This window comes from Gopherus flavomarginatus, chromosome 4 (assembly GCF_025201925.1).
Source record: "Gopherus flavomarginatus isolate rGopFla2 chromosome 4, rGopFla2.mat.asm, whole genome shotgun sequence".
Classification (NCBI taxonomy): Eukaryota; Metazoa; Chordata; order Testudines; family Testudinidae; genus Gopherus; species Gopherus flavomarginatus.
The window spans coordinates 73,378,882-73,392,118 of NC_066620.1; the positions used below are offsets into that span (position 1 = coordinate 73,378,882).

Here is a 13,237-nt window from a genome sequence, read left to right on the forward strand (position 1 = left end):
CTGAAGATTTTCATATCTGGCTTCAAACTTTACAGAGCATTCCTGGTGCCCCATCTCTTCAGCCCAGAGAGAACAATCACAGACAAAGGGAAAGTTTTTTCCCCAGTTTTTAAAGTTCTAGCCTTCCCATTGGCTCTTTTGGTCAGGTGCCCACTTTCTTTTCTTTATCTGGGAGACTTTTTAGCCCTTTACAGATAAAGCAAGTAGAGAACAGCTACCAAGAAGGATTTTACAGCTAACTGGCTGGCTGGAGCTACCCTGCCCTTTATTTATCACAGGGGCTATGAACTGCCAAGCCTACAGGTGCGGGACCTCAGCCCTAGCAAGCCCTGGCATAAATCAAGCATTAAGGCTACTCTAATTACACCTGGCCTTCTAGGCCAGTGGTTCTCAACCTTTTTTTTTCCACAGACCACTTGAAAACTGCTGAGGGTCTTGGCGGACCACTTACTGATCTTTCCAAATGCTGTTTGTACCATTAACTGACTTTTGTAAAGCGCTTGGGATAAAAGTGCTATATAAAAAAACCTTAGTAATAATTAACTTTTTTTGTTCTACAACAGGGGTCGGCAACCTTTCAGCCTCCTGGACTGGTGGCCAGGACCCGGGCAGTGTGAGTGCCACTGAAAATCAGCTCACGTGCCGCCTTTGGCATGCATGCCATAGGTTGCCTACCACTGTTCTACAAATAAAAGCACACAACTCATATTTTCATATAAGTAGTTTTACCTTTCTAACGTGATGGATGTACCCTCTTTTCCTCACCACAGCAGCTCCCGAGCTGGGGCTGGGAAGGAGGGGATCTCTCCCTGCCACAGCAGCCACAGATCTACGGCTGGGAAGGAGGGCCGCCTCTCCTCGGCAGCCCACAGCCCTGGAGCTGGGGAAAGTCACCTCTTTCTCTGGTCACCACAGCCCTGTATATCCCAAATTCCCCCCACCCCCTCTTCTCACCCCACTGCTCCCTCTCACCTACTGCCTATTCCCAAGGCCACCACCTGACCTTACATGTGCATCTTCTCCAGGGTCCAAGCACCTTATTAGTGGAGCCATGCCTGCGTGGCCCTTCATTCTCTCGTGTGTGGATGCCCAGGTGCACACCTTAGAGGAAACTATCCGTGGACCACCAGTTGAGAACCTCTGTTTTAGGCAATACTGCTCACTTGTGGTTCAAGCATTTTGTCGAACAATTGCCATGAAGTGTGCTAGGGTCATTTCTCGTAGTCTGGGTCTCCTAAGAAAGTGGTTATTTTCCCATACTTCTTAGATATTCATGGGCCACTTTATTCATTGCTTTCCTACAAGTTTTTCAATAGTTTTCAAAAGACTTACCCATATAAAAAACCTTCCATAGCATTAGGAGATTGTGAAGCTGGACACATGCCAGGAATGTTATGGTGGCCAGTTGCCAAGGAAACTCAGAAGATACACATTCTAGAAGTTTTACTGAGAAGGTGTATGTAGGGCTGAGAACACACCATCAGTTTTGTCGGTGCAAGTTATTCCTTTGCTTTGGAAAAGAGAATTTTGCTTTTCTTGTAAATTGGTCATCTCTGAAAAAGTGTTGTACATCTGTCAATGCTGGAAGGTTAATGAGTTGTCAGTCAGGCCCACTTGGGTGGAAAGCAGATCTATGGACTTTTTTTTTTTTTTGGCATCTAAACTTATAAAAATGTCATTTTTTGCCATACATTTCAAAAGCAAAGGAAAGATCTGAGGGTGAAGGAGGAGCTCAGAGAGTATCACTGTCAAGAAGATGATTCTGTACATCTAGTGGGAAGCACCTTGTTCAAACACATTTAGACCTTAAAAGAGAAATAATGCTGAAATGAGGAGTTAAAACGGGAGAACAAGAAATAAATCAGACCAGAATGAATAGGAAAAGCTACTAAAAACACTAGAGTATAATTGTGATAGGGTGTAGTTGGCCTTTCCAGGCACCCTGCTAGAAACAGTAAGATCCTACTACATCCCTCCCCAAGAAAGCAGCAGTGAAGATGGGTCCCCCAGGCCTGCCTAGAAAGGCTACACAGATGCAGCCAAGCAGAGCCCAGCAGTCTTAGCTGCAGGTCTGTTCCTAGCTGGGGCCGGGGAGCAAAGAAGAGCTTCTTTTGGGCAGAGCAAAGCACCCAATGAGCTGTATTTGCTAAACCTGGGAGCGTGAGGATCTGAGAGCTCTAGCTCTAAGGTAATGGACAGAGGTGAAGAGGCCAGGTGGGAAGAGGACCAGTAACAACCAAGTAAAGGTATGTGGCCACTATTTATAGGATCTCTAGGTTGGGACCCGGGTTCCCCCACTAGCCAGTACTGGAGTGGCCTAGGCCCTGGAAAGGAGACACAGCTAGTTTAAAAGCCCCCAGAAAGGGGCCCCGAACCAGACCTGAAGGCCCCTGGTGAGAATAAACCAGCAGTTCTGGTGGGACTCTTTACTAAGTCTTGAGATGGAGATACGGTTCCTTTAGAAGCCCAAGCAGAGGGCTGGGTTTAAAGGAGCCCAAGAGCGACTGAAGAGAAAAGACATCCTCAGGAAGGAGCGGCTGAGCCCAGCTTGAGCCAGGGACTGGAAGACTTTTGTTTGTATATTTTGGACTTGAATACCCCAGAAAGGATTCATATAGACTGCGTGACATGACCAGAGGGCTCAGCCACTGAAGACCTGCCTAAAGAGGTCAACAATCTACAGGGGGAGCCAGGAGAAAAAAAGATTGCAGTACCACATGCAGACAACAAGAGGCATTCATAGAGAGATGAGTGTCCCCCATTACAATAATCTTTAGGGATACAAAACTAAAGTTATGTCGATTTATAAATGATAACCACGTCCCTGTTCAAAAGAATACAAGATTTATCTTCAAACTCAATCTCTGTTTTGAGACTGGGATTTACAGGTCTGTTAATTGTTTATAATTATGTATTTTATGTTTGCAATTTTCTTGGGCAAGTGGTAATTTGATTAAATGAACATATAGTATTTTATTGTTTATGTAACACCTGGACATGGAATTACGCACTCAAGACTGTAATGCTGATTAATTACAATCTCAGTCATCATTGAGTTCTATTTAGAAATCCTATCTGGAACTCTGTATATCTGCCACTTCTCCTAGAGACGGCTGCATTTCATGTGGGAGGAAAAAAACCATGCAAAGGCCCATGAGACGCTTCATTAGGTCCAGTAGTGTCCCCCAATACCGCTCAAAGGGAGATCAGAGTAAATTAAACTGTTCCCCTGATTCTGGCAACTGAACTTCAGCAACACAATGCTACACATTTATTAAGTTATAATAATGGTGCTTTGGAAACATTCAAAGATTTTTGTCCTTGAACACACAAGTTTTATACTCAAACATTAAAAGCTTGTTAAAAGCTTTTGAAATACTATCAAGTAAACAGTTCAAATCAGAGACTATCTCAATTAGTTCTATCCTTCCTATTAACTGAAAAACTCTTTTTAAAAAGTCTAACCAAAGAAACCCAGTGCACACTGCAATCATTAAGCACAAACAAAAGTCACAGTATTATTCCATGAATATTTTAATATTTAGCTTCTTCCATTTCAAAGGGCTTTACAAATATTAAATAATTCTCAGGTAAGAACTATTACCCCCTATTCATACATGAGGACACTGAACGTGGCTTGCCCAGCATACAAAAGGATCACTGTAAAAGCGATGGTTAAAATTTAGGAGGTACCTGGGCTCCACTTCTTTGTTTATACCACTAGACTACACCTCTTTCTCTCAAAAAACATATTCCACATGGAAGGAACAAATTTTCAGGCAGAAAAATTAAATCACCTTCCATTATTTTAATGTCTCGCTACAACAGGAAAACTATACTTTCTTTAAAAAGAGGTACTGATGAATGTCTGCATCCAACATGGACTAACTGTTCTGTTGCTTCACGATTTTAAATTTGTTACTTGTCTCAGTAAATCTGGTCTTTAAAAGCATACGCCTTCACATTGCTCACAAAATGAGTGAACAAACATCCAGAAAAGAATTCCTGTAGCAACAACTTCTTTTAGGGCAGTGTTGGGATTTTAATTTTCAAATAGAAACTTACTGTTTTTTTTTTCTTTTAGCTACCAACCCAGCTATAGTTCCAATCCTGCTATTCTCTGCACCCATGTGGAGCTCCGCTGACTTCAGAAAGGCTTGGTGCACGTGCAGCAGTGCACCTAGGTTCTCTGAATTGAGGAATGATGTCTAGCTCTGTCTCTGTTGCACCTGACGAAGTGGGTATTCACCCACGAAAGCTCATGCTCCAAAACGTCTGTTAGTCTATAAGGTGCCACAGGACTCTTTTCTGCTTTTATAGCTCTGCCTAAAATGTTTAATTATCCATTTTGAATTCATGGTGCTGAAATATTTCTCCAGTAAACAAGAATGAAATTAATTTATTGGTGCAATGAAAAACAGTAATTAATTGTTATTAGAAAATAAGTATTTCACAGTTTGTCACTGAAAATAATAATAGCATATAAACAATAAATAGACAAAATATCGTAGACCTTCTTCCTATACAAAGTTTGCTGGCTTTATCGAATTGAGAAAAACCCCGTACTGAACAGAACTGTGCTGACATCAAGTGGAGATGATAACAAAAGTGCTTTCATTCAAGTTGTCACACAGACTGATGCCTTTGTTAAAAATAAAAAACAGACCTGCTAAATTACAGTTCCAGTCCAATCCAAGGAGTAATGACAAAAGGACAAAATTAGAAAAGAGGAAATTAGATATGTTTTCAAGTTAAAAAAAGAAGCAAACAATATTTATGAATTTCTATACCACTCTTCACTGTGGTATCTTGGCATTATATTTAAAATGGCAGGTTTCAGAGTAGCAGCCGTGTTAGTCTTTATCCGCAAATAGAACAGAAGTACTTGTGGCACCTTAGAGACTAACACATTTATTTGAGCATAAGCTTTTGTGGGCTACAGCCCACTTCTTCGGATGCACAGAACATATATTGCATAGAACATATATTGAGGAGATATATATACACATACAGAGATCACGAAAACATGAGAGCTGTCTTACCAACTCTGAGAGGTCAATTAAGAGAAAATTCTCTCTCTCAGAGCTGGTAAGACAACTCCCACCTTTTCATGCTCTCTGTATGTGTATATATATCTCCTCAAGATATGTTCCATTCTATGCATCCGAAGAAGTGGGCTGTAGCCCACGAAAGCTTATGCTCAAATAAATTTGTTCATCTCTAAGGTGTCACAAATACGTCTGTTCTATTTAAAATAGATTCATTTCAATTCATGAAGGACCATGCTCTTCACCATCCCTTGTTTTATGATAATTTACTTCAACTGATTTTTTAAAATTGTTTGTTATTGTGTAGTGCTACTGTGGTTTTCTTTTTTTTAATTCTTATTGAATAATTATTACGGTAACTCCTCGCTTAACATTGTAGTTGTTCCTGAAAAATGTTACTTTAAGCGCAACGATGTTAAGCAAATCCAATTTCCCCATAAGAATTCATGTAAATAGGCAAGTTAGGTTCTAGGGCAGTTTTTGTACACACACACACACACACACACACACACACTGACTGTGAAGCTTGGTTGAGGTTGTGAAGCCAGAGGGTGGAAGAGGGTGGGATATTTCCCGGGAAGTGCCTTACTGCTAAATGATGAACTAGCACTCGGCTGAGCCCTCAAGGGTTAACACGTAGTTAATGTAGCCTCACACTCTACAAGGCAGCAGGAATGGAAGAGGGGAGACAGCATTGCCCCTTTAAGTACACTGACCCCACTCTAACTAACTGCAGCAAGGGAGATTTAGGTTGGACATTAGGAAAAAGTTCCTAACTCTCAGGGTAGTTAAACACTGGAACAGACTGCTTAGGGAGGTTGTGGAATCTCCATCTCTGGAGATATTTAAGAGTAGGTTAGATAAATGTCTATCCAGGATGGTCTAGACAGTATTTGGTCCTGCCATGAGGGCAGGGGACTGGACTCAATGACCTCTCGAGGTCCCTTCCAGTCCTAGAGTCTATGAATCTATAAGTACACTACCTTTTTAAGCAGATCAGCAAGTTGAGACAGCAGTTGCTGCCAGCAAGGTTCCTCCATCCTGAGCCCTGTCGTGTTCCCCTCCCCGCCCCCGGTCTGTCAAGAAGGGGTAAAGCAGAGGAGTACAGAAGCAAGGTGACATTAGTACCCTTCTCCCTCCCAATCCTCCCCCACCCGCACACCAAGCAAGAGGCTCCCAGGAGCAGCTCCAAGGCAGAGGGCAGGAGCAGCACATGGCAATGGGGAGAGAGACAGCTGAACTGCCCGGCAATTGATAGACTACTGGGCGGCTGCCGCATAGGGAACCTAGGAAAGTGGGGAGCTGATGGGGGGCTGACGGTCTACCCTGGTTCCAAGCCCCCACCAGCTAGCTCCAAGGGCTGCTCTTTCTGCAAGCAGTAGACAAAGCAGGTGGCTGCCAGACAATGTTATAAGGAAGCATTGCACAACTTTAAATGAGCATTTCTCTAATTGAACAACAATGTAACAACCAAACAACATTAACTGGGACGATGATAAGTGAGGAGTTACTGTACCTGTAAGATGGTTCTTGCATACGACTCTTTAAATAGCAAAGGCTCAGGGAGTATTCCTGATCTTTACTTAGCACTTCTATAGCCAAATATCTGCCACCAAGAACATCCTCCATTAGACCTACAGAATTTAATTCAATGTGGTTAAGCATTATTATCCCCATATTACAGAGGGGGAACTTAGACAAGATTAAGTGACTTGCCAAAGAACACAACAGATCTCCGGCAGGTCAGGCAACAGAACCCATGTTTTCTTATTTCTACTCTGATGCCCTATCCACTGGACCATGCTGCATCCTGAACCTTGCTTAGGTCCTTCTGTGCAACAGATATTGTACTGTTGTAATATAACTGGAGATGAGAAAGCATAGATCATTTTGATAGTCTCTTCAGAGAAGAATGATGGCATTTTTTTAGCTACCTGAAGATAGGGACAAAAAATGCCCTTTTCTATCACTATTTCATCTAAGAGCAGCAGAGTCCAATAAGACTTAAACTCTACACTACGTGGATGATCAACGCCCACAGTAGAGGATAAAAGAGTTTCAAGCACTTCCTTGAAGTACTGTCCTCTCCCAACTATTATCACCATTTTACCAGGGGTGAACATGAGTCAGCTGTTTTTCATCCAGTGCCTGAGAAAAATAAGTACATAGTGTGACAGAAATGCTTATGACACGCAATAATATTATGAATAGTGAAGGAATCGCTGTATATTATTCTATGTATATCAATATGTAATAATGGTATGAACACTATGTGACCAGGTCAGCAAGGCGAAGTTATTCTGTATTTGGTTATAAGACTTTCCAGTGTGAATCCATTGTTCTCACTTAAACTGGGGCGCTAAGAAGAACAAAAAAGGAAGCCACAGAATGGGTTCCCAGATAAGAACAGTTAAGTGCACACTAGAAAGACAAAGAGGTCCTGCTGTTAGATACAGGATTTGTGAAATTATCTCCCGCCAATAATTTGTAAACCTTTTTTCACAATGCTGGGACCTGCCAGATCAAAGGGCTATAAACAGTGTTTTGATTCCAGGGTGCAATGGAGATGGGAGGGAGGCAGTTGCCAGAAGCAGTTCAGGGGACAGGCTGACACAGAAAGAGGCAGATGCTAGAGAGGTGTCTAAAGGAACTGGGCCTTCTCATATGCAGGGCATGGTAAGTGTTAGAGAAAAGCAAGCATTACATTTTTTTTCTTAAATGCTTTTGTTTTAAATAAATTATACTTTGCTTTAAGAAAGCTGTTTGGTTACTAGATACCACTATCATGCCCCTGAAGGTCACAGAACTGCAGGGTCTGAGCCAAAGCCAGACCTGCTGTAGTGATCATGGTTGATATAAAGGGGACTGCAAGTCAGTACCCAGTTTAAGAGTGAGAGAATCATGTGATTCTGCCCTGAGAGAGGTAAAGGCACAAGGCCTAACACCTGAGGAGGTACATATGCCATTGCAATCTATATGATTTTATAAAAATATGCTAATGAGTGAATATAAAGTAACTGGAATATGCTTCATGCAAAAGGTCTCTTGTAAGGTATCATTACAAAGCTTATAATCTACTGAGTGTGTTCATCCTATTTCTATAAATGTATCACTCTTGTATCTGAGGATATGTCTACACTACAAGATTATACCGATTTTACAGAAACTGGTTTTTTAAAACAGATTGTATACAGTTAAGTGCACGCGGCCACACTAAGCACATTAATTCGGCGGTGTGCGTCCATGTACCGAGGTTGGTGTCAATTTCCGGAGCGTTGCACTGTGGGTAGCTATCCCTTAGCTATCTCATAGTTTCCGCAGTCTCCCCCGCCCCTTGGAATTCTGGGTTGAGATCCCAGTGCCTGATGGGGCAAAAAACATTGTTGCGGGTGGTTCTGGGTACAGCCTCACCCTTCCCTCCGTGAAAGCAGCAGACAACTGTTTCATGCCTTTTTTCCTGGGTGAACTGTGCAAACGCCAAAGCACAGCAAGCATGGACCCTGTTGAGCTCAAGACAGCAATCATGGACGTTGTAAACACCTCGCGCATTATCGTGCAGTCTATGCTGAACCAGGACCTGCAAAACCAGTCGAGGAGGCGGCGGCTACGGTAGCGCGGCGATGAGAGTGATGAGGACATGGACACAGAATTCTCTCAAACCGCAGGACCCTGCGCTTTGGAGATCATGCTGGTAATGGGGTAGGTTCTAGCCATTGAACACCGATTTTGGGCCTGGGAAACAAGCACTGACCGGTGGGACCGCATAGTGTTGCAGGTTTGGGACGATTCCCAGTGGCTGCAAAACTTTTGCATGCACAAGGGCACTTTTATGGAACTCTGTGACTTGCTTTCCCCTGCCCTGAAACGCCAGAATACCAAGATGAGAGCAGCCCTCACAGTTAAGAAGCGAGTGGCAATAGTCCTCTGGAAGCTTGCAACGCCAGACAGCTACTGGTCAGTCGGGAATCAATTTGGAGTGGGAAAATCTACTGTGGGGGCTGCTGTGTTGCAAGTAGCCAAAGCAATCATTAAGCTGCTGCTACGAAACGCTGTGACTCTGGGAAACGTGCAGGTCATAGTGGATGGCTTTGCTACAATGGGATTCCCTAACTGTGGTGGGGCGATAGAAGGAATCCATATCCCTATCTTGGCACTGGAGCACCAGGGCACCCAGTACATAAACCGAAAGGGGTACTTTTCAATGGTGCTGCAAGCACTGGTGGATTACAAGGGACGTTTCACCAACATCCACGTGGGATGGCCAGGAAGGGTTCATGACGCTCGCGTCTTCAGGAACACTACTCTGTTTAAACGGCTGCAGCAAGGGAATTACTTCCCAGACCAGAAAACAACAGTTGGAGATGCTGAAATGCCTGTAGTTATCCTGGGGGACCCAGCCTATCCCTTGATGCCATGGTTCATGAAGCCATACATAGGCAGCCTGGACAGTAGTCAGGAGTTGTTCAACTGCAGGCTGAGCAAGTGCAGAATGGTGGTAGAATGTGCATTTGGCCGTTTAAAGGCGCGCTGGCGCACATTACTCACTCGCTCAGACCTCAGCCAAACCAATGTCCCCATTGTTATTGCTGCTTGCTGTGTGCTCCACAATCTCTGTGAGAGTAAGGGGGGAGACCTTTATGGTGGGGTGGGAGGCTGAGGCAAATCACCTGGCTGCTGATTATGCGCAGCCAAACACCAGGGCGATTAGAAGAGCACACCAGGAAGCAGTGCGCAACAGAGAAGCTTTGAAAACGAATTTCATCACAGCCCAGGGTACGGTGTGACTGCTGTTTGTTTCCCCTTGATGAACCCCACCCCCTTGATTGACTCATTTCCTGTAAACAACCCACCTTCCCCCTTCAATTACAGCTTGCTTAAGGAAATAAAGTCACTATCGTTTAAAAATCATGAATTCTTTATTAATTCATTATAAAAAGAGGGAGAGAACCGACAAGGTAGCCCGGGTGTTGTTTGGGAGGAGGATAGGAGGGAAGGAAAAGGCCACTAAAAAAATTTCAAAATAATAATAGCCTTTTTGTTGGGCTCTCCACGGGGGTGGAGTGGGCGGGTGCATGGAGCCTCCCCCCAAGCTTCTCACATATCTGGGTGAGGAGGATGTGGAATATGGTGAGGGTGGTTATACAGGGGCTGAAGCGACACTCTGTGATCCTGCTGCTGTTCCTGAAGCTCCACCAGACGTTACAGCATGTCAGTTTGATCACGCAGCAGCCCCAGAGTTGCATCCCACCACCGCTGATCTTCCTGCGGCCACCTCTCATCTCGAGCGTCCCTCCTGTCCTCACGTTCACTATCATCTTTCCTGTAATTTGATACCATGTCCTTCCACTCATTCAGATGAGCTCTTTCATTGCAGGTCACTTCCATGATTTCTGAAAACTTTTTGTCTTGTATCTTTTTTTTCCGCCACCTTATCTGAGATAACCTTCGGGATGGAGGAGGGAGACTTGAAAAATTTGCAGCTGCCGGAGGGAGGGAAAAAAGGGAGAGAAGTATTTAAAAAGATACATTTTACAGAACAATGCTTATACCCTTTCATGGTGAACAACACTATTCACCTTACACAGCACATGTGATTTGACTACAAGGTCACATTTTGCATCTTAATATTGAATGCCTGCGGCTCTGGTGTTAGCGATCTCACAGACGCAGGTCTGGGCAGCAGAATTCGTCTTGCATGAGGCCATGGTAAGCCATTGTCTTCTGCAGCCTTCATATATCCAGCGCCCTCCTTTACCAAATAGCAAGCAAAGCTCGTTCAGTGCTGCTTCTTTCCTGTTAACATTCAGCAGCAGAAACCCACCCTGCATTCAATGATCTGGGATGATCGCTTTACCCCTCCCCCACCGTGTGGCTGGTATTATGGAAGATCACTGCTAAACATCCGCCTCCACCCCTCCCACCACGTCGCTGGTAGCAGGGAAGATCCCTGCTACTCAAACGTGAAAAAGCTCAGCGCCAATCACCTGCCTCCCTTCCCCCTGCTTGGCTACCTGCAAGGAAGGATTTCTTTTAAGCAACAGGCAAACAGCCCAGTAGGAATGGTCATCTCTGTCCCTTTAATTAAATTCCAAAATTTCAGCCAGGTTACCATGAACGGTATCACTCTCCTGAGGATAACACAGCGAGATAAAGAACGGATGTTGCTTCAATGCCAGCAAACGCCGGGACCATACGCAGCTAGGCTTTGTCATGCAATGACACCAGATTACTTGCTACATGCATAGCATGGTCAAGTGTCCTACCATGGAGGACAGAATAAGGCTGCCCTGCCCAGAAACCTTCTGCAAAGGCTTTTGGAGTACCTACAGGGGAGCTTCATGGAGATGTCCCTGAAGGATTTCTGCTCCATCCCCAGACAGGTTAACAGACTTTTCCAGTAACTGTACTGGCTGCGAATGCATCCCAAGTCCTCAGGGTAAATTAATCATTAAAAAACACTTGCTTTTAAACCATGTTTTATATTTACAAAAGGTACACTCACCAGAGGTCCCTTCCATGGCTTCATTGTGTGGGATAGTGGCTTGGGAGGGTAATTCCATCAGAGTGAGAAAAAGCTCCTGGCTGTTGGAGAGAACGGAGTGCTGTGTGCTCTCTGCAAGCTCGTCCTCCTCTTCCTCCTCCTCATCTTCCCCGTCCGCAGAATCCTCAGCCATGGCTGAGATTACCACCCCCACCTCAGAATCCACGGACAGGGATGGGGTAGTGGTGGCGGACCCCCCGAGAACTGCATGCAGCTCAGCATAGAAGTGGCATGTTTTTGGCCCTGCCCTGGACCTTCCATTTGCTTCTCTGGTTTTCTGGTAGGCTTGTCGGAGCTCCTTAACTTTCACACGGCACTGGACTGAGGCCCTGGTGTGGCCTCTCTGCATCATGGCCTTGGAAATCTTTTCAAATGTTTTTTCATTTCGTCTTTTGGAACGGAGTTCTGTTAGGATGGAATCCTCTCCCCATATAGTGATCAGATCCAGTACCTCCCATGCGGTCCATGCTGTAGCTCTTTTTTGATTCTCAGGAGACTGCTTTGTTACCTGTGCTGACGAGGTCTGTGTGGTAATCTGTGCTGGTGAGCTCTCCACGCTGGCCAAACAGGAAATGAAATGCAAAAGTTCACGGGGCTTTTCCTGTCCACCTGGCCAGTGCATCTGAGTTCAGATGGCTTTCCAGGGCGGTCACAATGGTGCACTGTGGGATACCGCCCAGAGGCCAATACCGTCGAATTGCGGCCACACTAATCTTAATCCGACATGGCAAAACCCGTTTCAGCGCTACTCCCCTCGTCGGAGAGGAGTACAGAAATTGGTTTTAAGAGCCCTTTATATCGATATAAAGGGCTTCGTTGTGTGGATGGGTGCAGGGTTAAATCGGTTTAACTCTGCTAAATTCGGTATAAACGCGTAGTGTAGACCAGGCCTAAAACTAGAAATATGAACTATAACTCTGAGGGCCTACTGTAAGTACGCAAAGTGTGGGCAATTAATGATGGTTTGGAATCTTGATGGCTCCCATCAACCAGGACAATTGTCTGTGGATGGCTCTGTTTGCAGGCAAGCCTTCTTGTGAGTCAGGCTGGGAGGAATGAAGGCTTGGGGTCTTACAGTGAGATGTGATGTCAAACAGATAGTTAAGGGTTAATGCCTCTTTTACCTGTAAAGGGTTAAGAAGTTCACCTAGCCTAGCTGACACCTGACCAGAGGAACCAATAGGGGAACAAGATGTTTCAAAAGGAAGGAGGGACGTTTCCTTTGTTTAGTCAGTTTCAGTTTCAGACAGAGTGAAAAAGATCAAGGAACCAGCCTCTTATCAGAGTAGTAAGTTTTAGAAAGGAATAAATAGGTTTATGTTTATTTCTTTGAAATCTGTCTTGTGCAATTAGAGAAAGAATGAAATTGGGTATTTGGGCATTTTTTTGTGTAACTAAGTTTTGCCCAAGGGAACATCCTCTGTGTTTTCAATCTGTTGTCTGTGAGAGTAGATGGTATGCTAATCTCCCCCAGAGGGTTTATTTTACCTTTCTTTTCTTTAATTAAAAGCCTTTTTCTTAATACCTGATTGATTTTTTCCTTGTTTTTAGATCCAAGGGGGTTGGATCTGGATCCACCAGGAGTTGGTGGGAGAAAGAAGGGGGGATGGTTAATTTCTCCTTGTTCTAAGATCCAAGGGATTTGGAT

The 13,237-nt window shown here is 44.3% G+C and overlaps 2 protein-coding genes across 3 annotated transcripts in view; both read right to left on the reverse strand.

Annotated features, from left to right (window-relative positions):
- The window catches only part of CNST (consortin, connexin sorting protein), a 110,729-nt gene that overhangs the window by 76,164 nt on the left and 21,328 nt on the right, over positions 1–13,237 (reverse strand). The gene's annotated exons all lie outside the window — the stretch shown is intronic.
- On the reverse strand, positions 9,995–12,766 carry LOC127049540 (uncharacterized). Its single transcript, XM_050950450.1, has 2 exons — positions 11,551–12,766; positions 9,995–10,528 (listed from the first exon to the last, which is right to left on the reverse strand). Exons 1-2 carry the CDS (start codon positions 12,209–12,211, stop codon positions 10,248–10,250), a joined length of 942 nt encoding a protein of 313 aa, XP_050806407.1. The 5' UTR covers positions 12,212–12,766; the 3' UTR covers positions 9,995–10,247.